This window comes from Neoarius graeffei, chromosome 27 (assembly GCF_027579695.1).
Source record: "Neoarius graeffei isolate fNeoGra1 chromosome 27, fNeoGra1.pri, whole genome shotgun sequence".
Taxonomy (NCBI): Eukaryota; Metazoa; Chordata; class Actinopteri; order Siluriformes; family Ariidae; genus Neoarius; species Neoarius graeffei.
Genome location: NC_083595.1, coordinates 1061782 through 1088317, shown reverse-complemented (window position 1 = coordinate 1088317; position 26536 = coordinate 1061782). Strand labels below are relative to the sequence as shown.

The 26536-nt window shown below is 40.7% G+C and overlaps 1 protein-coding gene across 1 annotated transcript; it reads right to left on the bottom strand.

Annotated features, from left to right (window-relative positions):
• Positions 1–171: 171 nt before the first annotated feature.
• On the bottom strand, positions 172–26536 carry LOC132875203 (histone-lysine N-methyltransferase PRDM9-like). Its single transcript, XM_060911895.1, has 7 exons — positions 26315–26536; positions 10608–10749; positions 10361–10459; positions 9890–10161; positions 7709–7776; positions 7338–7528; positions 172–2285 (listed from the first exon to the last, which is right to left on the bottom strand). Exons 2-7 carry the CDS (start codon positions 10738–10740, stop codon positions 1291–1293), a joined length of 1758 nt encoding a protein of 585 aa, XP_060767878.1. The 5' UTR covers positions 10741–10749; positions 26315–26536; the 3' UTR covers positions 172–1290.

The window sequence follows — 26536 nt, the reverse complement described above, 5'->3', positions numbered from 1 at the left end:
GGATGATTAAAAGAAAGTATTTATAACAATGAAACAATGATGTAATTATTTGTTAATGTAAAACAATTAATACCATAAAATCTGTATTTAATAAGACACAGGTGGCTTATAGAAAGTACATTTTTAATTTGAATTTTAATTTACTAAAACAATGAACAATTAAATGACATTCCAATTTAAATAGTGCTTTTAACAATAGACACAAAGCAGCTTCACAAGCCAGAGCTGTCATGAGGAGGAAAACTTGAGAGGAATGAGATTGACAACTAAATAGCTAAACAGGAGAAACAAAAAGCATGGACCCAAACCATTCCCGTAAACAACATCAAGGTGAGGAGTGTTAAACTCATGTCCATCAAAACCCAGACTGAACCATGGTCTTAGAATGCTTCTGGAAACCCAACTGAAGGTCATCACGCTTGTTATTCCAGATTACAAAAGAACATGGCTGTTGAGCACCAACTGAATAATCAGGAAAATCACTAACTTCATGATCACTGATCATATGGACACAGCTGTGATCTAGAGGATAGCATCACGGTATAAAGCTGATTTATAGGCAAATGGACAAAAATCACTGAGATTATTATTCGAGGAATGAGGAGGTCACAGTGGATTGTTGAATTTTAATTTGAGGAAATGACTGCTACTGTCCTCTGGAAGAATCTGAGAATTATAAACACTCCTAAAAGTATTCTTGCTGCTTTCTATTAACTTTGACAAATATGGAGAAGGACCTGATGATAATTAAGAAATTCCTTCCATGATATTCAGAGGACGTCCAGGTTGTTTTTCCACCATCGTCACCCTCACTGTCAGATTTGAAGACATGCTGTTGTTCACTGTACAATTTTATCCACAAAAGAATTACCAAGAACAACAGTCTCTTTGATACTGGATAAGATTGGCCACCTCTAGAATACATTAACAGAATTATCGTGTTTTTCACATCGTGCTACATTTATCACTAGGTATACTGAGTTCACTTGGATTGTCATATTGTTTATGATTAGTGTAAATACACATTTCTTACGTAGGCAGGAATAAGTGCCGGTGTCATCTAAAACATAAAATGGATTAGACATTCAACAAGACTATATAAATTGAAGTGTTTTTGGTCAAGCCTACAAATACACAACACATGCTTTACATAATTTAGCACATTAATCTGGAAAACATATAATAAAATCATGTTTCTGGATTTGATATATTTACGTGCTGAGTCTGTCAGCTGTGTGATAGGGCACGTGCACGTTCTTGAATAATTGAAACTGCGTCCATAATGCAGCATTAATATGCTGTCTCTGGTGTGTGTTTGCGCTGGTGTTTTTGCAGATGAGTGTTTCGTGTAAAACGTTTCCCGCACACAGAGCACTGATACGGTTTCTCGCCTGTGTGAGTGCGCTGATGTTGCTGAAGATGACTAGCTCGATTAAAACATTTTCCACACACAGAGCACTGAAAGGGCTTCTCTCCAGTGTGGATGTGTTGGTGGAACTGGAGATGGCTCTGGTGAATGAAACTTTTCCCACAAAGTGTACAATGATACGGTTTCTCACCCGTGTGAATGCGCTGGTGAGTTTGGAGATTATTCTGGTGATTAAAACTTTTCCCACACTCTGAGCACTGAAATGGTTTTTCCCCAGTGTGAGTGCGCTGGTGTTGTTGGAGGTGACCGAGGTGAGTAAAACCTCGACCACACTGCGAGCACTGATACGGCCGCTCTCCAGTGTGGATGCGTTGGTGTTGCTGGAGATGACTCTGGTGATTAAAACTCTTCCCACAGTGTGAGCACTGAAATGGTTTTTCTCCGGTGTGAATGCGCTCGTGTGTTTGGAGGTGACTTTTTTGAGTAAAACTCCTCCCACACTGTGCGCAGTGGAATGGCTTCTCTCCAGTGTGAATGCGTTCATGTCTTATGAGAGTTCCTTTGTTACTGAAACTCTTTCCACACGATGAACATTGATGCATTTTTTTCCCTGTGGGAATGCACTGGTGTAACTGGAGAATACTCAGCTCGGAAAAACTTTTCCCACAATCTGAGCAGTGATGAAGTTCTTGTTGTTTTTTTTCATGAGAACTGTTAGTGCCCAGAGAACCAGATGATGTCTGCTGACTACTGGAGTTCCTCATGGGCATCAGAGTCTCAAACTTAATCTCTCCTGAATTCAGCAGTCTCAAATACTCCTCATAGTGGCATCTTCTGACATGTTTGTGAAAGTAAACTTGAGAAGTATAGGATGCTGGACACAAGGAGCAGGAGAACACTTGCATGTTGTTCATTCCTGGAACAGAAAAAAAAGAAGATAATAATTACAGAAAGTTCTTTAAGTGCATGTGTAATTAAAATTAACATTACAGTTATCATTGCCCTACAGTATTGTGTAAGGTTTTATTCCTTTGTAAGGATAAATAATTGTAAGTATTTATTCTTGACCAAGAAGGCAGTAATTTATTTTGTGACAAAATTGTAAGGATTTATTTTTAATATTGTTTTGTTCTATTTTACTATTTCAGCTAGAAGGCATTGAATTCTGTGTAACTTGACCAAGTTACTGTGTGACCTTCTGTCTAAGCTAGACACATTGCTCGAGACGTAATACTGATATCTTTTGGAACATTCTATCTCTGACCTAAGGTTGTGCGTAAATGTTGATATCTGTTAGAACATCTGCTAATATGAAATATATTGCTTATTAAGATGTGTTTTGCTCAGTCTAAGGTTTACTGACCTAGTCACTGTTGTCATAGTCTGACATCGTACGACGCACACACACACACACACACACACACACACACACACACACACACACATACATATAGCATAGCTGCATATCCACACAGACACACACATAGACATATCAAACAGTGATGTCATTTCATCCACACAGATAAGACACATATAAAATCCCTGTATTCTCTCATTGTATTGGGGGACTTGCGAATAAAGATTGCGAACTAGATTGTGGGGTTCCTTTCTTTTTTCTGCGACTCACCCCCAGACGTCTGGGTGACACGAGGGGACTGATCTCGAGATGGTGAGGGCCAGAGGTGAAAAAAACCCTAACATATTGTAAACACATGGTAAACCTTTTGAACCTACAAACTACTAGAAATACTATAGTTAAACAGACAATTACTAGATAAAGAAATGCTAGAAATGCAAGTCTGATTGTGTGTATTCTGGACGATCAGAGCCAGTGCAATGTAAATGCCCCATAATATGACATTCCTAGAACTACAAGGTGTAAACTTTGATGCTGAGCTGATGCTGATGACTTTGTTAGCTGAAGTGCACAAAGTACAGTGTCTTGCAAAAGTATTCATCCCCTTTGGTGTTTGTCCTGTTTTGTCGCATTACAAGCTGGAATTAAAATGGATTTTTGGGGGGGTTAGCACCATTTGATTTACACAACATGCCGACCACTTTAAAGGTGAAAATTGTTGTTTTATTGTGACACAAACAATAATTAAGATGGAAAAAACAGAAATCTGGAGTGTGCATACAGTGGTGCTTAAAAGTTTGTGAACCCTTTAGACTTTTCTATATTTCTGCATAAATATGACCTAAAACATCATCAGATTTTCACACAAGTCCTAAAAGTAGATAAAGAGAACCCAGTTAAACAAATGAGACAAAAATATTATACTTGGTCATTTATTTATTGAGGAAAATTATCCAATATTACATATCTGTGAGTGGCAAAAGTATGTGAACCTCTAGGATTAGCAGTTAATTTGAAGGTGAAATTAGAGTCAGGTGTTTTCAATCAATGGGATGACAATCAGGTGTGAGTGGGCACCCTGTTTTATTTAAAGAACAGGTATCTATCAAAGTCTGATCTTCACAACACATTTTTGTGGAAGTGTATCATGGCACAAACAAAGGAGATTTCTGAGTGTTGTTGATGCTCATCAGGCTGGAAAAGGTTACAAAACCATCTCTAAAGAGTTTGGACTCCACCAATCCACAGTCAGACAGATTGTGTACAAATGGAGGAGATTCAAGACCATTGTTACCCTACCAAGGAGTGGTCGACCAACAAAGATCATTCCAAGAGCAAGGCGTGTAATAGTCGGTGAGGTCACAAAGGACCCCAGGGTAACTTCTAAGCAACTGAAGGCCTCTCTCACATTGGCTAATGTTAATGTTCATGAGTCCACCATCAGGAGAACACTGAACAACAATGGTATGCATGGAAGGGTTGCAAGGAGAAAGCCACTGCTCTCCAAAAAGAACATTGCTGCTCGTCTGCAGTTTGCTAAAGATCACATGGACAAGCCAGAAGGCTATTGGAAAAATGTTTTGTGGACAGATGAGACCAAAATAGAACTTTTTGGTTTAAATGAGAAGCGTTATGTGTGGAGAAAGGAAGACACTGCATTCCAGCATAAGAACCTTATCCCATCTGTGAAACATGGTGGTGGTAGTATCATGGTTTGGGCCTGTTTTGCTGCATCTGGGCCAGAACGGCTTGCCATCATTGATGGAACAATGAATTCTGAATTATACCAGCGAATTCTAAAGGAAAATGTCAGGACATCTGTCCATGAACTGAATCTCAAGAGAAGGTGGGTCATGCAGCAAGACGACGACCCTAAGCACACAAGTCGTTCTACCAAAGAATGGTTAAAGAAGAATAAAGTGAATGTTTTGGAATGGCCAAGTCAATGTCCTGACCTTAATCCAATGGAAATGTTGTGGAAGGACCTGAAGCGAGCAGTTCATGTGAGGAAACCCACCAACATCCCAGAGTTGAAGCTGTTCTGTACGGAGGAACGGGCTAAAATTCCTCCAAGCCGGTGTACAGGACTGATCAACAGTTACCGCAAACGTTTAGTTGCAGTTATTGCTGCACAAGGGGGTCACACCAGATACTGAAAGCAAAGGTTCACATATTTTTGCCACTCACAGATATGTAATATTGGATCATTTTCCTCAATAAATAAATCACCAAGTATAATATTTTTGTCTCATTTGTTTAACTGGGTTCTCATTGTCTACTTTTACGACTTGCGTGAAAATCTGACGATGTTTTAGGTCATATTTAGGCAGAAATATAGAAACTTCTAAAGGGTTCACAAACTTTCAAGCACCACTGTAGGTATTCACCCCCCAAAGTCAATACTTTGTAGAGCCACCTTTTGCTGCAATTACAGCTACAAGTCTCTTGGGGTATGTCTCTCTTAGCTTAGCACATCCAGCCACTGGGATTTTTGCCCATTCCTCGAGGCAAAACTGCTCCAACTCCTTCAAGTTAGATGGGTTGCGTTGGCATACAGCAATCTTCAAGTTATGCCACAGATTCTCAATTGGACTGAGGTCTGGGCTTTGACTAGGCCATTCCAAGACATTTAAATGTTTCCCTTTAAACCACTCCAGTGTAGCTTTAGCAGTATGTTTAGGGTCATTGTCCTGCTGGAACGTGAACCTTCGTCCCAGTCTCAAACCTCTGGCTGACTCAAACAGGCTTTCCTCTAGAATTACCCTGTATTTAGTGCCATCCATCTTTCCTTCAGTCCTGACCAGCTTTCCTGTCCCTGCAGATGAAAAACATCCCCACAGCATGATGCTGTCACCACCATGCTTCACTGTAGGAATGGTGTTCTCAGGGTGTTGGGTTTACGTTTCCCATGATGGCCAAAAATATCAATTTTAGTCTCATTTGACCAGAGAATCTTCTTCCATGTGTTTGGGGAGCCTGCCACATGCTGTTGGGCAAACTCCAAATGGGTTTTCTTAAGCAATTACTTTTTTTCTGGCCACTCTTCCATAAAGCCCTACTCTGTGGAGTGTATGGCTCCCCCCCAAATCTGTCCCTCTGAGTTACATGTCAATCATGAGATCAAGATGCTGACCTCTTCTGCTCCTCGGACCTGCCTGAGCCATCCTGATGCCCTATGTGTGGTTGGAGTCTCATCACATCGCTCCTGTGGAGGACGGCCCCATATCGACAGTTGAAAGTCACATTTGGAAGACGCTCTGGACACTTATAGTAACGCTTTTATGGCTGAGGACTACAGTTGACTTGCTAACTTTCGGACTGCAGTTGTCATGAACAGTTTTGCACTCAAGTTCCCATCAATGAAGAGTTATAACATCAACGAAACTGACTTCATGTTAAAACTGTTAAAAATCTTATAATCACACTATCTGTTATCACCCAAAAGAGGATGGGTTCCCTTTTGAGTCTGGTTCCTCTCGAGGTTTCTTCCTCATGTCGTCTGAGGGAGTTTTTCCTTGCCACCGTCGCCACAGGCTTGCTCATTGGGGATAGATTAGGGATAAAATTAGCTCATGTTTTAAGTCATTCAAATTCTGTAAAGCTGCTTTGCGACAATGTCTATTGTTAAAAGCGCTATACAAATAAACTTGACTTGACTTAAAGTGGTCCTATGGACAGATACTCCCATCTCTGCTGTGGATCTTTGCAGCTCCTTCAGTGTTATCTTTGGTGTCTTTGTTGTGTCTCTGATTAATGCCCTCCTTGCCCGGTCTGTGAATTTTGGTGGGCGGGGCCTTCTCTTGTCAGGTTTGTAGTGGTGCCATATTCTTTCCATTTTGCTATAATGGATTTAATGGAGCTCCGTGGGATATTCAAAGTTTGGGATATTTTTTATAACCCAACCCTGATCTATACTTCTCCACAACTTTGTCTCTGACCTGTTTGGAGGCTCCTTGGTTTTCACGTTGCTTGCTTAGTAGTGTTGCAGAGTCAGGGTCCTTCCAGAACAGGCTGATTTATACAGACATCATGTGACAGATCATGTGACACTTTGATTGCACACGGGTGGATCTTAATCAACTAATTATGTGACTTATGAAGTGAATTGGTTGGACCAGCTCTTATTTAGGGGTTTCATACGAAAGGGGGTGAATACTTATGCACACTCTAGATTTCTGTTTTTTTTTTATCTTGATTATTGTTTGTGTCGCAATAAAACGATTTTCACCTTTAAAGTGGTCGGCATGTTGTGTAAATCAAATGGTGCTAATTCCCCAAAAATCCATTTTAATTCCAGCTTGTAATGCGACAAAACAGGACAAACACCAAGGGGGATGAATACTTTTGCAAGACACTGTATACTGAGTGAGCTTCCTCTAATAGTAAGTATTTAAAAAAAAAAAAACATACTGACTACTTCAGCACTTCTTAAAGTGCATGTGTAAACTTTGCAGTACAGTTTTCTTGCAACTCATTTCATGAATATTTTGTTCTTAAGTTGATTTGTATGCTTTAAAACAGGGAAACATTAATTAGATATAAAATGCATTTAAATCCAGAAATCATTTTGAGCTAAATAAGCATCATAAAATCACAATGTTTGTACGTAACCATTTGCAAAGCACTTTTTCTTCCAGAGGTAGTGAAATGTGATGCTGAGATCTTTGGCGTATTCCTCTTCATACCACAGCAACAGCTCCTGGCCTGGTTCAATGGGTCGAGAGCAACGGTAGAAAATTCCCCCTCGATACTGAAAAGCCACCAAATTCTGTTCTTCATCATTACGAGCACAATTCACATACCTGAGAGAATGAGGCAGAGCAACAGAGAGAAAGCGAGAAAGAAAATGAGAATCATGATGAACACATGGTAATAGACATTGATACATAAATTTGTACTTTAATTAGTTGTAATTTAATTAATAAAATAGTGATTTATCATTTCAGGCTTGACAATAAAGATTTCAGCAGTGAGTTTCTGACCTCATCCAGTTAGCGTGTATCTCTCTCTTGGCGTCAATGTACTGCTCACACTGTTTCCTGTTGGATATCTGTAAAACACGGTGAGATACAGTACCAGTCAAACGTTTGGACACATTCATTACTACGAATGAGTGTGTCCGAACTTTTGACTGGTACTGTAGGTCATATATACACTATAAGGCCAAAAGTTTATGCACCCCTGACTATCACACCCACATCCCGTGAAGGCTCTCCACTAGATTTTGGGGCGTGGCTGTGAAGATGCGTGTTCATGCATGCTCAAATAAAGGCTTCTTCTTCTACAACAGCATTAGTGAGATCAGACACTGATGCTGGGTGAGGAGGTCTGGGGTGCAGTCGCTGTTCCAGTTCATCCCAAAGGTGTTCAGTGGGGTTGAGTTCAGTCAGGGCTCTGTGCAGGACACTCTCAAGTTCTTCACTCTAACCTTCACACACCATGTCTTCATGGAGCTCCTGTGCTTTGTGTACAGGGACAATGTCATGCTGGAACAGGTTTGGACTCTTAGTTCCAGTGAAGGGAAACTGTAATACTACAGGGTACAGAGACATTACATACGATTGTGTGCTTCAGACTTTGTGGTAACAGTTTGAGGAAGAACCACATATGGGTGTGATGGCCAGGGGTGCACATACTTTTAGTGATATATAGTGATAATGCATTTTTAGGTCTGTCTGAGATTTAGATGTGTTTAAACTGTTTAATGCAGCCAATGTTGTTTAAGGAGCTAGAAACAAGTATTTGCATGTAAACATCAGCAACTTGTAGACTGAAGGAAAATAGTTTATTTGTAGAACCGGTGGCTCATTTAGGAAACAGCAACATCAGTCAGGTGTACAACACTGTACCATCTCTGTAAAAGCTTAGAAGCCTTGCCAGACTGTCACTTCATTGCTATATGTAAGAAAATGGTTTTGGACCCAGGCATAGACTAAAACTTAGAAAAACAATCTCATTTATTGAAGATGAATGAATGACAGCTGCTGCTTTGGAAATCACAACACGTATTTGTCTTTTTCCTGTTTGCTTTAAAAACAATGTCAACACATTTAGATCTAAGCCAGACAGTGCTGTTATCCTCATGCATGCCAAAGCTATAATTTCAATATTTGTGTTAGAAACTGCAATTATGTTTTTTTTCTAACTAATTATAGTTAAGCCAAGTAAATCTTAGCTGAAGCTAGTTATTCAGCAGGCTGTGAGAGCCGGGAAAAATCACAAAACTGATGGACTCTGGTTCTCTGGTTGTCCGTCAGTGAAAGTCAACTGAACATAGTTAATGTTTGTTTCAGACGAGATCCTCTGAACGGTGACTTCCCCATCTATATAAGGCCACACCAATTTAATTAGTTGGTTCTCTGATTTTTTCAGGAAAAATATGAAGCGGGCGGGCGAAATAAAAATAAAATAAAAAAATGCTCTGATGGTAAAATTAGCGGTGGAAATAGAGGGCTTTCATAATAGAGAAACAAAACAAAGACAATACATTATTGTTACACATTTCATATGGCTCTTTTAATAGCTTATCTTATTTCCACCCATATGCATTAAGGGCTCTGGCTGCACATCTTTTATCAGGCAAACCAGTAAACAGAGAGGCTAAATAAACGATTGAATTACAGTCAACTGAACGTCTACAATGCACAGAAAAAAAGATTTGACCAGGAGTAGCTAGTTCTGATGGCCAAATACTTTGAATGATTTTTTGTTTGCCCCTCACATCAATCAGTGAAATATATAAATCAAACCCACCTCCACAGAGCTGTAGTCCAAGTTGGCACATCGCAGGGTAACAAGCTCACGGCATCTTGAGTACAACTGGGCAAAGTTTTCCCCCTCTTGAATTTCGACACACCTGTCAAAGATTTTACGCTTCTGTTCGCTGAATATCCTAACAATCACAAACAGGCTTTGCAGGATTCCCCTCCACAGCCATGTTTCTTCCACAAGTCTTTATCTAAAGTGAAAGGGGCGATTTGATTGGTTTTTGACGTCACGTGACCTCAATCGGCAGTTGATTTCGATTTTATTATTTTTTTCATTTTGCATTTTCTTCAAGCGGCGATTCCGAGAACCAACTAATCGAATTGGTGTGGCCTAATCACGGAATAAAATCAATTTTTAATTTTAATTAATTTACAGTAGTTATAATGCATAATTACCACCCAGGAGTAGCCGCTGTTCATGGCTTCCTCTTGGTCCACAAGCTCACCCTCATATGGCCCAAAGTGCACACCTACTGGAACCGTGCCCCCTGTATTAAACACTCCCAGACCTGCATCTGGAATGTCAGACTTCCTAATTTTTAGAAATGGTGGAAGAGTTTGTCTGGCTCGGTCCCAAACCCCGATAAGAACAGGTGTATCAGGGATGAAGAGTGGTGGACCATGAAGCTCACACTTATTGATGAAAAAAGATCTGCAAATCTCACAGTCTTAAAAACAAAAAAAACAAAACAAAACACAACACAGCAGAGAAATGATTAAAATACAAAATAAAACACAAAATTTAATTGATAACTGAGATTTACTGCTCAGGTTTAATCTCTCAACGTTGTGTATGGCAATAAATGCCCTTCAATTCTGTAAGTAGTTATTTTAAATGTCTGGTTAGTGCAAAACATGTTTTCTTACAGAGGTAGTCTTCATCTTCAGCTTCATCTTCTTCCTCTTTTAGAAGTTTAATCTGGTATTCTTCATTCTGTTGGTCCACAGAGTCTGATGTTTCTCCACCTGTAGTTTCATGATTTACATATTTATATAGTTCAAGAAATAAAGTACAGAACACAAAAATGGAGGAACTGTCCAGTGAAAAATGAACTCCAATGAGAGTAAAAGATGGAATTATCAAGAAGGTTAAAGATTCTCCCTGCTGTCTTACACAAGTAATATTCATATTCATCCTTTGGTTCTTCTTTAAGAGATGTCTGGAATCCACCGTTCTCTTCGTTCACAATGATGATGCGTCCCAAAAAGCTTGATGTCCCCTCACCAGAGGTCACACAGGTCTCCATCTCAACATCCTTACAAAGCAAAGCACAAAATCAGTTATTATTCGTTATTAATACTTCTTTTACCCTCAACCTTTATAAAGATTTAAAATAATAAACCTTGCCTTGTCATGTTCTTTTCCTTTAACAGCCTTGAAAATTTAGGAGTTAGTGGGGTGGAATAATTTGTACAATTTACTGTAGGTGTTCTGCTGAGCATACGCACTTTGCTATATATGTTTTATTATTTTTTTTAACCACTGCACTGTCACAGCAGACACACTCCTTGCTCCTCATGACCAAGTGATTCTGTCCCTTTCATGTTTTTGTGGGTATTTAGGGTTATGGCTAGTCAGGGTTAGGGTTTAGTCTCGTTGAATGGCAACCAACCAATCACAATGAAGCTGAGTGGGAGCTAATCAGATTGAATGCACCTTCTAAAAAAGATGCATACTTTCACTTGAAGTTTTGAGGTAGTATATTCATTACAATAGAAAGCAGATTGTAAAAATGTAAAATTTGATTATGTTCGGTTTTAAATATATGTATTATTAGGGATGTCTTTGGCACAAGCTTTGTGTGTGTGTGTGTGTTCTGTTTGATGTTCTATTGTTCCAGAACACTCCCCCACCATCTACTGGCCAAAATGTAAACTCATGGATTAGGATATATATATATATATATATATATATTCAAGAAGAGGGCGGCACGGTGGTGTAGCGGTTAGCGCTGTCGCCTCACAGCATGAAGGTCCTGGGTTCGAGCCCCGTGGCCGGCAAGGGCCTTTCTGTGTGGAGTTTGCATGTTCTCCCCGTGTCCGCGTGGGTTTCCTCCGGGTGCTCCGGTTTCCCCCACAGTCCAAAGACATGCAGGTTAGGTTAACTGGTGACTCTAAATTGAGCGTAGGTGTGAATGTGAGTGTGAATGGTTGTCTGTGTCTATGTGTCAGCCCTGTGATGACCTGGCGACTTGTCCAGGGTGAACCCCGCCTTTCGCCCGTAGTCAGCTGGGATAGGCTCCAGCTTGCCTGCGACCCTGTAGAAGGATAAAGCGGCTAGAGAGAATGAGATGAGATTCAAGAAGAGAAGTACTGGACACAAATAATTTAGGAATGTATGGACATATTTAATTGGATTGTTACTGCATTCCTACTAGTATGTCACACAAACCTAACTTCACTTAACTAAGATAACTGAATAATTATGGTCATGTTATTTGTATAGTATATATTTTTGTGAGCTAAGCTAGTTGTAATGAGTTCACCGCACTGTTTTATTCTGTATCAGTTTCCTGCTTTGTTGATGCTCTGTTCTTCTGGTGTAGGAGAGGTAAGCACAGATCTCCCAAGTGACCCACATCTGCTGAGTCAGACCTGCCAAATGATCTCCAAACCAACTGACAAGCCAAGATGTGAAAAAAACCCACATTAGAAAAATCTCAAGAGTAATGTCACTGATCTGTCAGGATTTATCTAAGCCAAACTTGCCAATAAGTGTTTTTGGACCAATTAACTTCTTTAACTTATTAAACAAGTGCTTCCGGTATGTCTTCTGGTGTGTATGGGGTGAGCTGATTGGGCCCCTTTGCTGATCACGGTGACAAGTGAAAAATAAAATCTGGTGTTTTCATTCACAGCAGTCTGATGACTCAGCCGATTCCCAAACTGCTTTTTGGCATTTCACAGGCCGAGGTTTTCTGATTGCTTTGACAAACCCTTAAGTTTACAAACCTACAGACGTGTGACTGCTGCTGTCACTGCATGGATGTACAGATGTAAGTAAAGCTTTATAATTATTGATCTTCACCGTATGTAATTAATATCTCACACACGATTGGTCATTTGTGTAATCCTGTCAGATTATGATGGAACAAGTACAAGGACACCGTGTGCATTCTTTTTTTTTTTAAAGATATTTTTTTGGGCTTTTTGCACCTTTATTGGATAGGACAGTGTAGAGACAGGAAATGAGCGGGAGAGAGAGAGACGGGAAGGGATCGGGAAATGACCTCGGGCCGGAATCGAACCCGGGTCGCCCGCATTCATGGTATGGCGCCTTAACCACCTGAGCCACGACGCCCCCACCGTGTGCATTCTAAAATGAAGTTCAGTAAAGGGAGGTCTTTTACATTTCTGTGTACGGCCTGTGAAAGATCAGCCAGGCAAAACTTTTTGTACAGTGAGAGATTATTTTTAATCACTTATTTACAAGATCAAGGCTGAATGCTTAAATTTCCCTTTATATTACTGGTGTGTAAAGAGATCCATATGTTGGAAATATCCCAGTGTTTTAATGTCTCTAAAGTCGAGAGGTGGACAGTAATGAAGTACATTTACTTGAGTACTGTACTTAAGTACACTTTTTGAGTATCTGTACTTTACTTGAGTATTATTTTTTTGGAAACTTATGGCTTTAACTTCACTACATTTGAAATACAAATGTCATACAAATATCAAACATCACTTTTATGCCACTACATTTCTATCAAGGTCCTCGTTACTCATTACTGTGAAGCAGCTTTGAAAGTGGATGTTTTTTCTTTTCTAAAACGTGATAGTTTTTCGCAGGTGACACTGAGAGCCTACCAGTAATCACTAGGGTCATGTCACGTCCATTGACTGTATAAAATCAAGTTCAGTGATTTCTCAGCAACGTTATTTGAACAGGATCAGTTGATGACAGAATGGAAGGAGGCGGTTCTTCTGGGGAATACACGCACCCATGGCCATAGAACCCATGTTTCAGTTTTCTGAAAGGATTAAAGACTCATTTAGTTTTAATTGTTTACTTTGTTTGCCTAAAATGAACCACATCGGCCTACAAAAACTTGCTGTCCAACTTGTGGAAGCATACTGAGGTCTGTAAATGTTTTATTCTAAGAGAAAACTTGCACTGAAGTTGTCTGTGCTTTTAGAGTTAGCGATAACGTTGCAATAGCTATGCAGTCTGATTAGTCAAATGACTTTTTATGGATTTGCCTGCCAAGTTTCCAGAGCCTTGTCCACGGCTAACGTTAACACAGTTTTGTTTTGATGTCAGATGATGGTCTTGCATTTTTTTGTCTTGCTTAAAGCAGTATTGCTGTTGGGCAGTTATTAAGCTAGAGATGCAGACCTGGGTTTTAAGCAGGTTGGACTGTCATTTTTATTTTCTGAGCAAGCTGCATTTACAGCTATTCCACTGTCTTCCTGATTAACATACAACCAAGATTCCAAAAAAGTTGGGACAAAGTACAAATTGTAAATAAAAACGGAATGCAATAATTTACAAATCTCAAAAACTGATATTGTATTCAAAATAGAACATAGACAACATATCAAATGTTGAAAGTGAGACATTTTGAAATTTCATGCCAAATATTGGCTCATTTGAAATTTCATGACAGCAACACATCTCAAAAAAGTTGGGACAGGGGCAATAAGAGGCTGGAAAAGTTAAAGGTACAAAAAGGAACAGCTGGAGGACCAAATTGCAACTCATTAGGTCAATTGGCAATAGGTCATTAACATGACTGGGTATAAAAAGAGCATCTTGGAGTGTCAGCGGCTCTCAGAAGTAAAGATGGGAAGAGGATCACCAATCCCCCTAATTCTGCGCCAACAAATAGTGGAGCAATATCAGAAAGGAGTTCGACAGTGTAAAATTGCAAAGAGTTTGAACATATCATCTACAGGTTCCTGAGTTGTTCGCGCCGAGTCCTTTTTTCCCGCGAGTGCCGACGTTAATTACTAATCCTTTTTTAACTTTTTTTCTACAAATAAATTTCCAGTATCCTCTTCATTTTTATTGTACTGTCGCTTTCCTTTTTGTACTTTTCACTTTCTTTTTTCCGTTTTTTTTTTCCGGTTTTTCTCTTTCTTTTTTCGGAAGAACGCCAAGACCGGAAGCTTTCTTTTTCTCTCCTCCTGTGTAAAGACCACAAGTGGAGGCCATCCACATCGGATCTGCTTTAATATCAACAGATCTTCGTTTAAGGTACGTAAATCTTTTCATCATGGCACACCTTCAGCCTGTTCAGTGTGCTGAGTGCAGGATGTTTAGTCATTCTTCCTCCGTCGCTAGCGATAGCTTTATTAGCTTTATTTGTGATAAGTGCAGATTAGTTAGCTCTCTGACGGAGAAGATTACAGTGCTAGAATTGCGTGTCCAGGCTTTAGAGCAGGTTAGTGAGCATGAGAACAGTGTAGTTTCTGTAGAGGAAAGTCTGGATGCCCTAGGTGGAGTGAGCAATCCCCCAACTCCGGCATTAGAGCCTTCACAGCGGGGTGAATGGGTGACGGCTCGGCGGCATAAGCGTAGAGCCAAAGCTACCGCTGAGGCTAGCCCACGGGAGCACCACTCCTCTCCGCGTCACGTGCCGAACAGGTTTGCTCTCCTTAGTGATGCACCCACTGAGAAACCTGAAAGAGCTCTGGTTATAGGGGACTCTATCATACGGCATGTGAAATTAGCTCAGCCTTTAGGGGCACCAGCAGCTTTAGTCAGGTGTATACCAGGAGCCAGGGTGCCGGACATAGCAGGTAATCTTAGGGTCCTAGGCAAGCACAGGTTCTCAAAGATAGTTATCCATGCAGGAGCTAAGGATATACGCCTTCTTCAGTCTGAGGTTACTAAGAGTAACTTTGTAGAGGTGTTTAAATTAGCGAAGGCGATGTCTGATGCTGTAGTATGCTCTGGCCCCATCCCAATGCGGTGTGGCGATGTAGCTTACAGCAGGTTATGGTCGCTGAACTGCTGGCTGTCCAGGTGGTGCTCTGAAAACAGTGTGGGCTTTATAGATAATTGGGCTAATTTTGAGGGCACTGCTGGCCTGTTAGGGCGGGACAGTATCCATCCCACTCGGGAAGGTGCTGCTCTCATTTCCTGCAGCATAGGTCATAGTCTCAGAACAGGCCTAGTTAATTTCTGACAATCCAGAGCCAAGGCCAGGGAGCAGACGAACAGGCTAAACCGACTGTCTGCTAGCTGCACAGAGTCGTCACTCAGGGCCCACTACATCGAGACAGTGTCTGTTCCCCGAGCTCAACAAAAAGGTAGAAATTTTCAGAGAGTTTGTTCCAGTAACCTAATCAATATAAAATTAGATCATACTGACTGTACAGCTGCTGCCAGCACCTTTGATCTAAAGGTGGGGCTATTAAATATTAGATGTCTTACATCTAAAGCGCTAATGGTTAATGAACTCATTACTGATCAGGAGTTTAATGTACTTTGTTTAACTGAAACATGGATTAAGCCAAATGAATATATAGCATTAAATGAAGCGAGTCCTCCTGGATACAGTTATATACACCAGCCTCGTCTAACTGGCAGAGGAGGAGGCGTCGCGGTTATTTATAATGATTATCTAGGTGTAACACAAAAACCTGGTTATAAATTTAATACATTTGAAGTTCTTCATACTCATATAATGTATGTAGCCTCGAAAAATAAGTCTACCCAGTTAATTCCATTGCTTATTATTTACAGGCCCCCGGGGCCATATTCTGAGTTTCTTTCTGAATTTGCAGATTTTATCTCAGATCTGGTTATTTCCTTAGACAAAGCTTTAGTTGTCGGAGATTTTAATATTCACTTCGATAACCCAGAAGACCCTTTAAAAACAGCGTTTGTGTCCATCTTAGATTCAGTCGGGATTAAGCAGAATGTCATAGGACCGACCCATAATGGTGGTCACACCCTTGATCTAATACTAACATTCAGATTAAACATAGACAATATAGTCATACTTCCACAGTCTGAAGTTATCTCAGATCATTATCTCATCTCATTCAAACTATGTCTGAGTAATAATATATGCACTTCACCACGCTACTGTATTAAACGTACTTTCACGTCAACTACTACACAGAGCTTTATAACTTTATAAATGATCTCCCAGAGTTATCAACTTTGATTGGGTCACTGTCAGCCCCTGCAGAACTTGATCAGGCAACTGAATGCTTAGAGTCAACATTCCGCCATACTTTAGATAATGTAGCTCCTCTAAAAAGGAAAATGGTCAGAGACAAAAAATTAGCACCCTGGTATAATGATGACACTCGCACTTTAAAACAGACCACTCGAAAATTGGAACGTAAATGGCGTCAAACAAAATTGGTAGTGTTCAAATTAGCGTGGAAGGAGAGCTTCCTGAAGTATAGAAAAGCTCTTAGTGCTGCGAGATCAACATATTTCTCCTCCCTAATAGAAGATAACAAAAATAATCCTAGATTCCTATTTAATACTGTAGCAAAATTAACCAGGAATAAGTCCACTATAGACACATGCACACCTGCAGTATGTAGTAGCAACGACTTCATGAATTTTTTTTTTTATTACAAAATTGAGAATATCCGACAAAAAATTCAAACTACTAATTTAAGGTCAGACAATGTGAGTGACCTTGTAGTTAACAATATAACTGTATCAGGTCATCAGTTAGAATGTTTTACTCCCCTTAAAGAAACTGAATTACTTTCATTAATCTCGGCATCAAAAGCCTCAACTTGCGTACTAGATCCCTTACCTACACGTCTATTCAAACAGATAATGCCTGGAGTAATTGAACCGCTTCTAAAAATAATAAATTCTTCTTTTACGATTGGCTATGTACCCAAATCCTTTAAACTAGCAGTTATCAAACCCCTGATTAAAAAACCTGACCTTGATCCCTGTCAGCTGTCCAATTATCGGCCGATATCAAACCTCCCCTTTATCTCCAAGATCCTTGAAAAAGCTGTGGCACAGCAGTTATGCTCATATTTACAAAGGAATAACATCCATGAAATGTATCAGTCAGGATTTAGACCTCATCATAGCACAGAGACAGCTCTGGTTAAAGTAGTAAACGACCTACTGTTGGCGTCTGATCAGGGCTGTGTCTCGCTACTTGTGTTGCTTGACCTTAGTGCAGCATTTGATACCATTGATCATTCCATTCTTCTGGATAGACTAGAAAATGTTGTGGGAGTTAAGGGAACGGCCCTCTCCTGGCTCAGGTCTTATCTAACTGATCGCTATCAGTATGTTGATATAAATGGTGATATTTCTAGATGTACCGAGGTAAAGTTTGGTGTTCCACAAGGTTCTGTCTTGGGTCCACTGCTTTTTTCTCTATATATGTTACCTCTGGGTGATATTATTTGTAAACACTGTATTAGTTTCCACTGTTATGCTGATGACACACAGTTGTATGTTTCTGCAAAACCTGATGAGAGACACCAGCTTAATAGAATTGAGGAATGTGTGAAGGACATTAGACACTGGATGCTTATTAACTTCCTTCTGCTTAACTCTGACAAGACTGAAGTACTTGTACTTGGACCACATACAGCTAGAAGTAAGTTTTCTGATTACACAGTGACTCTGGATGGCCTTTCTGTTTCTTCACGTGCAGCAGTAAAAAACCTCGGAGTGATTATTGACCCCAGTCTTTCATTCGAAAACTCACATTGATAACATCACCCGGATAGCTTTCTTTCATCTCAGAAATATTGCAAAGATAAGAAATTTAATGTCATTGCGTGACACAGAAAAACTAGTTCATGCTTTCGTTACCTCCAGGTTGGATTATTGTAATGCCTTACTGTCTGGATGTTCCAATAAGTGCATAAATAAGCTCCAGTTAGTTCAAAATGCAGCAGCAAGAGTCCTTACTAGAACTAGAAAATATGATCACATCACGCCTGTCTTATCCACACTGCATTGGGTCCCAATCAAATTTCGTAGTGATTATAAAATACTACTATTGACCTTTAAAGCACTGAATGGTCTCGCACCACAGTACCTGAGTGAACTTCTGCTCCTCTATGACCCGCCACGCCTACTTAGATCAAAAGGTGCAGGCTATCTGCTGGTACCTCGTATAGTGAAGGCTACATCAGGGGGCGGAGCCTTTTCTTACAAAGCCCCACAGTTATGGAACAGCCTTCCAAGTAATGTTCGGGAATCAGACACAGTCTCAGTGTTTAAGTCTAGGCTGAAAACATATCTGTTTAGTCAAGCCTTTTGTTAATGGTGTTTATGAGGTAAAGGTGTAGATCTGGAGGGTCCTCAGACATAGAGTGTTTTGGTAAACTGGGATGTATGGATGCTGTCAGTCCCCACTCGCTCGCTCACTCGAGTTTGCTGATGGTGTAGTGGCTGCTGCTTTATGTCCCGGGGCTCCCTCATGCCTGTGTTACCTTCTGGCTCTCCCCTTTTAGTTATGCTGTCATAGTTAGTTGCCGGAGTCCCTGCTTGTACTCAGTGCAATATGTATACTGTTCCTACTTATTCAGGTGACACTGGGCATACCTAACAACCTGTGTTTTCTTTCCCTCCCCCCCACCCCAAATCTGTCCCTCTGAGTTACATGGAGTCAACAGGAAATCTTTTGGTGGAGAGGGTGGAGACCTCGACTGGCTATCGTAGCCTGCAGGGAATCGGCCGTCAGACTTTCTGTCGCATGTCCCAGACCCAGTGAAATGTAACTGAATTGTTTTGGCCAGCCCTAAGGGTCCCATCTGCATCTCATCATTGCTGAGGAGTGTGCTCCCATCACCCAATCAAGCATCCAGCCAGAGCAGGTCATGATATATTTTTTACCATATTAACATGCCATTGTTGTGTGTTATGCCTGATGTAAAGACTCTCGTCTCTGCAAGCCTACCACACAGATTTAATACTTGTCATTTTTAGGGCATACCTAACATGTGTTTTCTTTCTCTCCCCCCCCCCCAATCTGTCCCTCTGAGTTACATGTTGGTCCTGGGATTGAGATGCTGGGTTAACCCTCTTCTGCCCCTGGGACCTGCTTGATCCATCCTGGTGCCCTGTGTCTGGTCGGAGTTTTATTGCACCGCTCCTGTGAAGGACGGCCCCATGAGGACAGTTGAGGGTTATACCTGGAGGATGCTCTGGACTCTTACAGTAATGCTTTTATGGCTGAGGACTACAGTTGTCTTGCTAACTTTAGGACTGCAGTTGTCATGAACAGTTTTGCACGCAAGTTTCCATCAATGAAGAGTTATAACATCAACGAAACTGACTTCATGTTAAAACTGTTAATATTATAGTCAGGCTGTCTGTTGTTGCCCAAATGAGGATGGGTTCCCTTTTGAGTTTGGTTCCTCTCGAGGTTTGTTCCTCATGTTGTCTGAGGGAGTTTTTCCTTGCCACTGTCGCCACAGGCTTGCTCATTGGGGATAGATTAGGGATAAAATTAGCTCATGTTTTAAGTCGTTCAAATTCTGTAAAGCTGCTTTGCGACAATGTTTATTGTTAAAAGCGCTATACAAATAAACTTGACTTGACTACAGTGCATAATATCATCAAAAGATTCAGAGAATCTAGAAGAATCTCTGTGCGTAAGGGTCAAGGCCGGAAAACCATACTGGGTGCCTGTGATCTTCGGGCCCTTAGACAGCACTGCATCACATACAGGCATGCTTCTGTATTGGAAATCACAAAATGGGCTCAGGAATATTTCCAGAGAACATTATCTGTGAACACAATTCACCGTGCCATCCACCGTTGCCAGCTGAAACTCTATAGTTCAAAGAAGAAGCCGTATCTAAACATGATCCAGAAGCGCAGACGTCTTCTCTGGGCCAAGGCTCATTTAAAATGGACTGTGGCAAAGTGGAAAACTGTTCTGTGGTCAGACAAATCAAAATTTGAAGTTCTTTATGGAAATCAGGGACGCCGTGTCATTCGGACTAAAGAGGAGAAGGACGACCCAAGTTGTTATCGGCGCTCAGTTCAGAAGCCTGCATCTCTGATGGTATGGGGTTGCATTAGTGCGTGTGGCATGGGCAGCTTACACATCTGGAAAGACACCATCAATGCTGAAAGGTATATCCAGGTTCTAGAGCAACATATGCTCCCATCCAGACGACGTCTCTTTCAGGGAAGACCTTGCATTTTCCAACATGACAATGCCAAACCACATACTGCATCAATTACAGCATCATGGCTGTGTAGAAGAAGGGTCCGGGTACTGAACTGGCCAGCCTGCAGTCCAGATCTTTCACCCATAGAAAACATTTGGCGCATCATAAAACGGAAGATACGACAAAAAAGACCAAAGACAGTTGAGCAACTAGAATCCTACATTAGACAAGAATGGGTTAACATTCCTATCCCTAAACTTGAGCAACTTGTCTCCTCAGTCCCCAGACGTTTACAGACTGTTGTAAAGAGAAAAGGGGATGTCTCACAGTGGTAAACATGGCCTTGTCCCAACTTTTTTGAGATGTGTTGTTGTCATGAAATTTAAAATCACCTAATTTTTCTCTTTAAATTATGCCTTTTCTCAGTTTAAACATTTGATGTGTCATCTATGTTCTATTCTGAATAAAATATGGAATTTTGAAACTTCCACATCATTGCATTCCGTTTTTATTTACAATTTGTACTTTGTCCCAACTTTTTTGGAAACAGGGTTGTACATATATACACACATGCATGCGTGCACACACTGCCAGAGCTGGGTCACAACCCTACCATGCTGCTTTGTGGGGATGGGTAGGTGTGTTAAAATAAAAAAAGAAAGAAAGAAAATGACAATGGCTCTTTTTTTTGTCAATTCAGTTGTGTTTCATTTTGTGACATTCTACCAGGTGTTTATTCTACAGGTTCTACAAGCTTGTCAGTAAATCCAGTCGGTTGCTTCAGAGGCATTAGGTTTTGTAAGCGTTGTGGCAATAATACAACAATGCGTTGACAGAAAATGTACTTTTAATACTTAAGTATTTTTAAAAGCAAATGCTTCAGTACTTTAACTTGAGTAAAAATTGACTGGACAACTTTCACTTGTATCGGAGTAACATTTGACCAGTGGGATCTGTACTTTGACTTAAGTAATGAATTTGGATACTTTGTCCACCTCTGCTAAAATCTAGATCTGTATCTCACAGACTCTAGTGTAGGCCTGTAATAGTCTAATTTATGAAATGATCTAAGACTAGTGTGTGATTTATCAAATGTCAAGGTCATTGCCCATTAAAATAAACACTGCTCAGTGCTGTGAGACCATATACTGTTAAAATAGATGGACAAAGCCTCTGTGACATCACTCACAGGATTTCTGAAGAGTGGTTTGAAGCTCAAATAAGGAGGCTACAGGCCTGGACTATGATGGTCACATAGCACAGAGTGTTTGATTTGAAGCAATTGACCAAACCTGTGATTTAGTTCAGAGCAGTGTCTTTTGGGGAACAACTGACTGCTGCTACATGAATCTTCATGCTGAATGGATATCATTTCTATGTCAAACTCCAAAATGTAATTTTTTTTAAGTCACTCAAGCTGTCAAATTGTCAGTCTGAGCCTAATTTACTGAAGGGGAGACCCCAATAAACTTCATCAGCAGCGACATCAAAAATATCCATCCGTCATCCTTAACCGCTTATCCTGTGCAGAATCACGGGCAAGCTGGAGCCTATACATCAAAAATACTGAAAGGTAAGTACAATCTAATAAAGCAAATTAAAGTAACTTACAGGTGTAGTCGAGTGTAAAAGTTGTGCTTGCATGGAAAAGCTCCATAAATTATTTACATAAATCCATCACCTGCACTGAATTTGGCTCGAGTTCTGAGGTAATGCAAGTTAGCGGCTAACAAGATGACACAAACCCAGCTGTCACTCAAATCAGCCCCGCCCTTAATTATGCATAAATGTATGGCTCAATATAATTTAAACTTTTCAGTTATATAAATATTCACCCCCATACAGTTGTCATGAATTGGGAAACTAGCTATAGAGACCTACACCGTTTTTCGTACCAAGCTGTAAACATGTTTGTTTTCGCTGTAAAGTTGGACATTTTAACACTGGGGGGTGTCTATGGGAGTTGACTCGTTTTTGGAGCCTGCCTCAAGTGGCCATTTTAGGAACTGCAGATTTTAGCATTTCCACATTAGCTTCACTGTCCAGGAGCGGAGGTTGCTGCTAGTGCGAGATGCTATAAAACTGATATAAAATTAGTGAGATGCTGATTAAAAAACCTGACCTTGATCCCTGTCAGCTGTCCAATTATAGGCCAATATCAAACCTCCCCTTTATTTCCAAGATCCTTGAAAAAGCTGTGGCACAGCAGTTATGCTCATATTTACATAGGAATGACATCCATGAAATGTATCAGTCAGGATTTAGACCTCATCATAGCACAGAGACAGCTCTGGTTAAAGTAGTAAATGACCTACTGTTGGCGTCTGATCAGGGCTGTGTCTCGCTGCTTGTGTTGCTTGACCTTAGTGCAGCATTTGATACCACTGATCGTTCCATTCTTCTGGATAGACTAGAAAATGTTTTGGGAGTTAAGGGAACGGCCCTCTCCTGGCTCAGCTCTTATTTAACTGATTGCTATCAGTATGTTGATGTAAATGGTGATATTTCTAGACGTCCTGAGGTAAAGTTTGGTGTTCCACAAGGTTCTGTCTTGGGTCCACTGCTTTTTTCTTTATATATGTTACCTCTGGGTGATATTATTCGTAAACATTGTATTAGTTTCCACTGTTATGCTGATGACACACAGTTGTATGTTTCAGCAAAACCGGATGAGAGACACTAGTTTAATAGAATTGAGGAATGTGTGAAGGACATTAGACACTGGATGCTTATTAATTTCCTTCTGCTTAACTCTGACAAGACTGAAGTACTTGTACTCGGACCACATGCAGCTAGAAGCAAGTTTTCTGATTACACAGTGACTCTGGATGGCCTTTCTGTTTCTTCACGTGCAGCAGTAAAAGACCTCGGAGTGATTATTGACCCCAGTCTTTCACTCGAAACTCACATTGATAACACCACGCCTACTTAGATCAAAAGGTGCAGGCTATCTGCTGGTACCTCGTATAGTGAAGGCTACATCAGGGGGCAGAGCCTTTTCTTACAAAGCCCCACAGTTATGGAACAGCCTTCCAAGTAATGTTCGGGAATCAGAAACAGTCTCAGTGTTTAAGTCTCGGCTGAAAACAGATCTGTTTAGTCAAGCCTTGTGTTAATGGTGTTTATGAGATAAAGGTGTAGATCTGGAGGGTCCTCAGACAGAGTGTTTTGGTAAACTGGGATGTATGGATGCTGTCAGTCCCCACTCGCTTACTCACTCGAGTTTGTTGATGGTGTAGTGGCTGCTGCTTTATGTCCCGGGGCTCCCTCATGCCTGTGTTACCTTCTGGCTCTCTCCTTTTAGTTATGCTGTCATAGTTAGTTGCCAGAGTCCCTGCTTGTACTCAGTGCAATATGTATACTGTTCCTACTTATTCAGGTGACATTGGGCATACCTAACAACCTGTGTTTTCTTTCTCTCTCTCTCTCTCTCTCTCTCCCCAAATCTGTCCCTCTGAGTTACATGGAGTCAACAGGAAATCTTTTGGTGGAGAAGATGAAGACCTTGACTGGCTATCGTAGCCTGCAGGGAATCGGCCGTCAGACATTCTGTCGCATGTCCCAGACCCGGTGAAATGTAACTGAATTGTCTTAGCCAGCCCTAAGGGTCCCATCTGCATCCCATCATTGCTGAGGAGTGTGCTCCCATCACCCAATCAAGCATCCAGCCAGAGCAGGTCATTATATTTTTTTAACCATATTAACATGCCATTGTTGTGTATTATGCCTGATGTCAAGACTCTCGTCTCTGCGAGCCTACCACACAGACTTAATACTTGCGTCATTTTTAGGGCATACCCAACAACCTATGTTCCCCCCCCCCCCCCCCCCCCCCATCTGTCCCTCTGAGTTACATGTCGGTCCTGGGATCGAGATGTTGAACCTCTTCTGCTCCTCGGACCTGCTTGATCCATCCTGGTGCCCTGTGTCTGGTTGGAGTCTTATCACATCGCTCCTGTGGAGGACGGCCCCATGAGGACAGTTGAAAGTTACACCTGGAGGACGCTCTGGACTCTTACAGTAATGCTTTTATGGCTGAGGAATACAGTTGACTTGCTAACTTTAGGACTGCAGTTGTCATGAACAGTTTTGCACTCAAGTTTCCATCAATGAAGAGTTACAACATCAACGAAACTGTCTTCATGTTAAAACTGTTAATGTTATAGTCATGTTGTCTGTTGTTGCCCAAATGAGGATGGGTTCCCTTTTGAGTCTGGTTCCTCTTGAGGTTTCTTCCTCATGTCGTCTGAGGGAGTTTTTCCTTGCCACCATCGACACAGGCTTCATCATTGGAGATAGATTAGGGATAAAATAGGCTCATGCTTTAAGTCGTTCAAATTCTGTAAAGCTGCTTTGCAACAAATTTTGTTAAAAGCGCTATACAAATAAACTTGACTTGACTTGGCTATAGACGTGCCGTTATAAACTGTCAGCAGATACACCATCCACTGGCAAGTTTTGATACCAGTATATATGTCATAAAAGTAAGCTGAAATGCTCAGAAATTGCATATTTCAATCTATGATTAGAGTTAAAAAAAAATTTCTGGAGGAGAGCTCCAGACCCCCAACCCCAGGCAGCTTCACCATCGTCAGTCAGCCACTGCAAGGCCTCAGCCTTTAGCATCACTTCAGAAATAGACCAGCTTTTGGAAGTTGGAAACTTGGGACCTATGTAAGCAGTGGCAGCACCAGGAGAAAAAGATAAAGTAATTGGCACTTCAGGATATTTACATTTGAGAACCCGAGTAAAAGCAGTGTTGGTGTTTAGATCTCAGTTATGGATGCTTTGAGATATTTATGATGATGTTGGGGTGTGCATGTGTCACCCTCACATTTAAAATGGCTGCTACACCCCTGTTGGAAATCCATACACATTCTAAAAATATCACACAATATTTGTGTGCAATATAACTTCATATACTGTAAGATTTCTGAAATCATAACATTGCTCTACATGAAAATATAAAACGAGGCTGGAGTTTATTCATTATTGTTTATTTTTGTTCGAAGGGAAAATTGAAAAGGCTTACAAAGCATCTATGATTCTGTAATTGCTGAAGCGTTAAAAATGTGTGTTGGTTTAAATATCTGTAAAACAGACGTTATCTTTTCTGTGGGATATGCATCATACAAAGTAAAAACACTTGAGAAATGCTTTCAGAATGAGTTATCATGAATTACAAGTCTAACATTGATGTTTTATTTTTGACTCACCATTCTTATCATCAGTAGTTTTCAAAACTAAGTCAGGATTAGTACATAAGACAGATGAAACTTCACACCATGTTTAACAATTCTCACTTATATTTTTAAATTACTGTATTTTTCTCTTCATGACCCAAAACTCACTGCAACAGACAAAGTTATACAAGAGCCATTATCAGAACAAAATTAATGGACATATTTATATTTAGATACACACAATCAGCTTCAACGTACTATATTTAATTTTATACACACACACACACACACGTGTGTAATGTACATTAAGAGAAGTAAAGATCCATTTGGGATTCAGCTGTTAAATATTAGCAGCTCAGCTAACAGCTTCAGTTTGAACATTAAAGCAGAACGGAGTTAAAGCTCCTCAAACAGACACAATCACGGGCTTTTACATGCCTTCGATCTGACTAAAACTCCCTGAGAAATATTGCCATGTTCAGGTGATCAACTCTACAATCAGTTAGTGTTTCCCTTGCAACGACACAGAAAAATCAATATATATATATATGTATATTTTTACCTTTTACAGAATGGAGGTGTCACTGTCCGGTCTATACCCCTGGCCAATGTGCGCTGCGCATGTGTGCGCATGCGCTATGTGAACTGGGCACGAGACGCACATCAGGTCGTCGTCGTCGGCTGTCCGCAGCGATGGTGGCCGCTTCATTAGGACGCGCGGAAACGCAGATGGGCCGCGACAGAGCCGCCACAGAATGTCTGGCGTCGTGAGCTCTCGTATATA

What these genes read in the sequence shown, in the direction of transcription:
- LOC132875203 (XM_060911895.1), bottom strand. Translation starts at nt 10,740, where the DNA reads ATGGAGACCTGTGTGACCTCTGGTGAGGGGACATCAAGCTTTTTGGGA. An exon ending in TGAATATGAATATTACTTGT is followed by an intron (nt 10,460 to 10,607) that starts GTAAGACAGCAG and finishes ATGAAACTACAG; the next exon opens with GTGGAGAAACATCAGACTCT. An exon ending in ACAGCGGCTACTCCTGGGTG is followed by an intron (nt 7,777 to 9,889) that starts GTAATTATGCAT and finishes CGTGTTTTACAG; the next exon opens with ATATCCAACAGGAAACAGTG.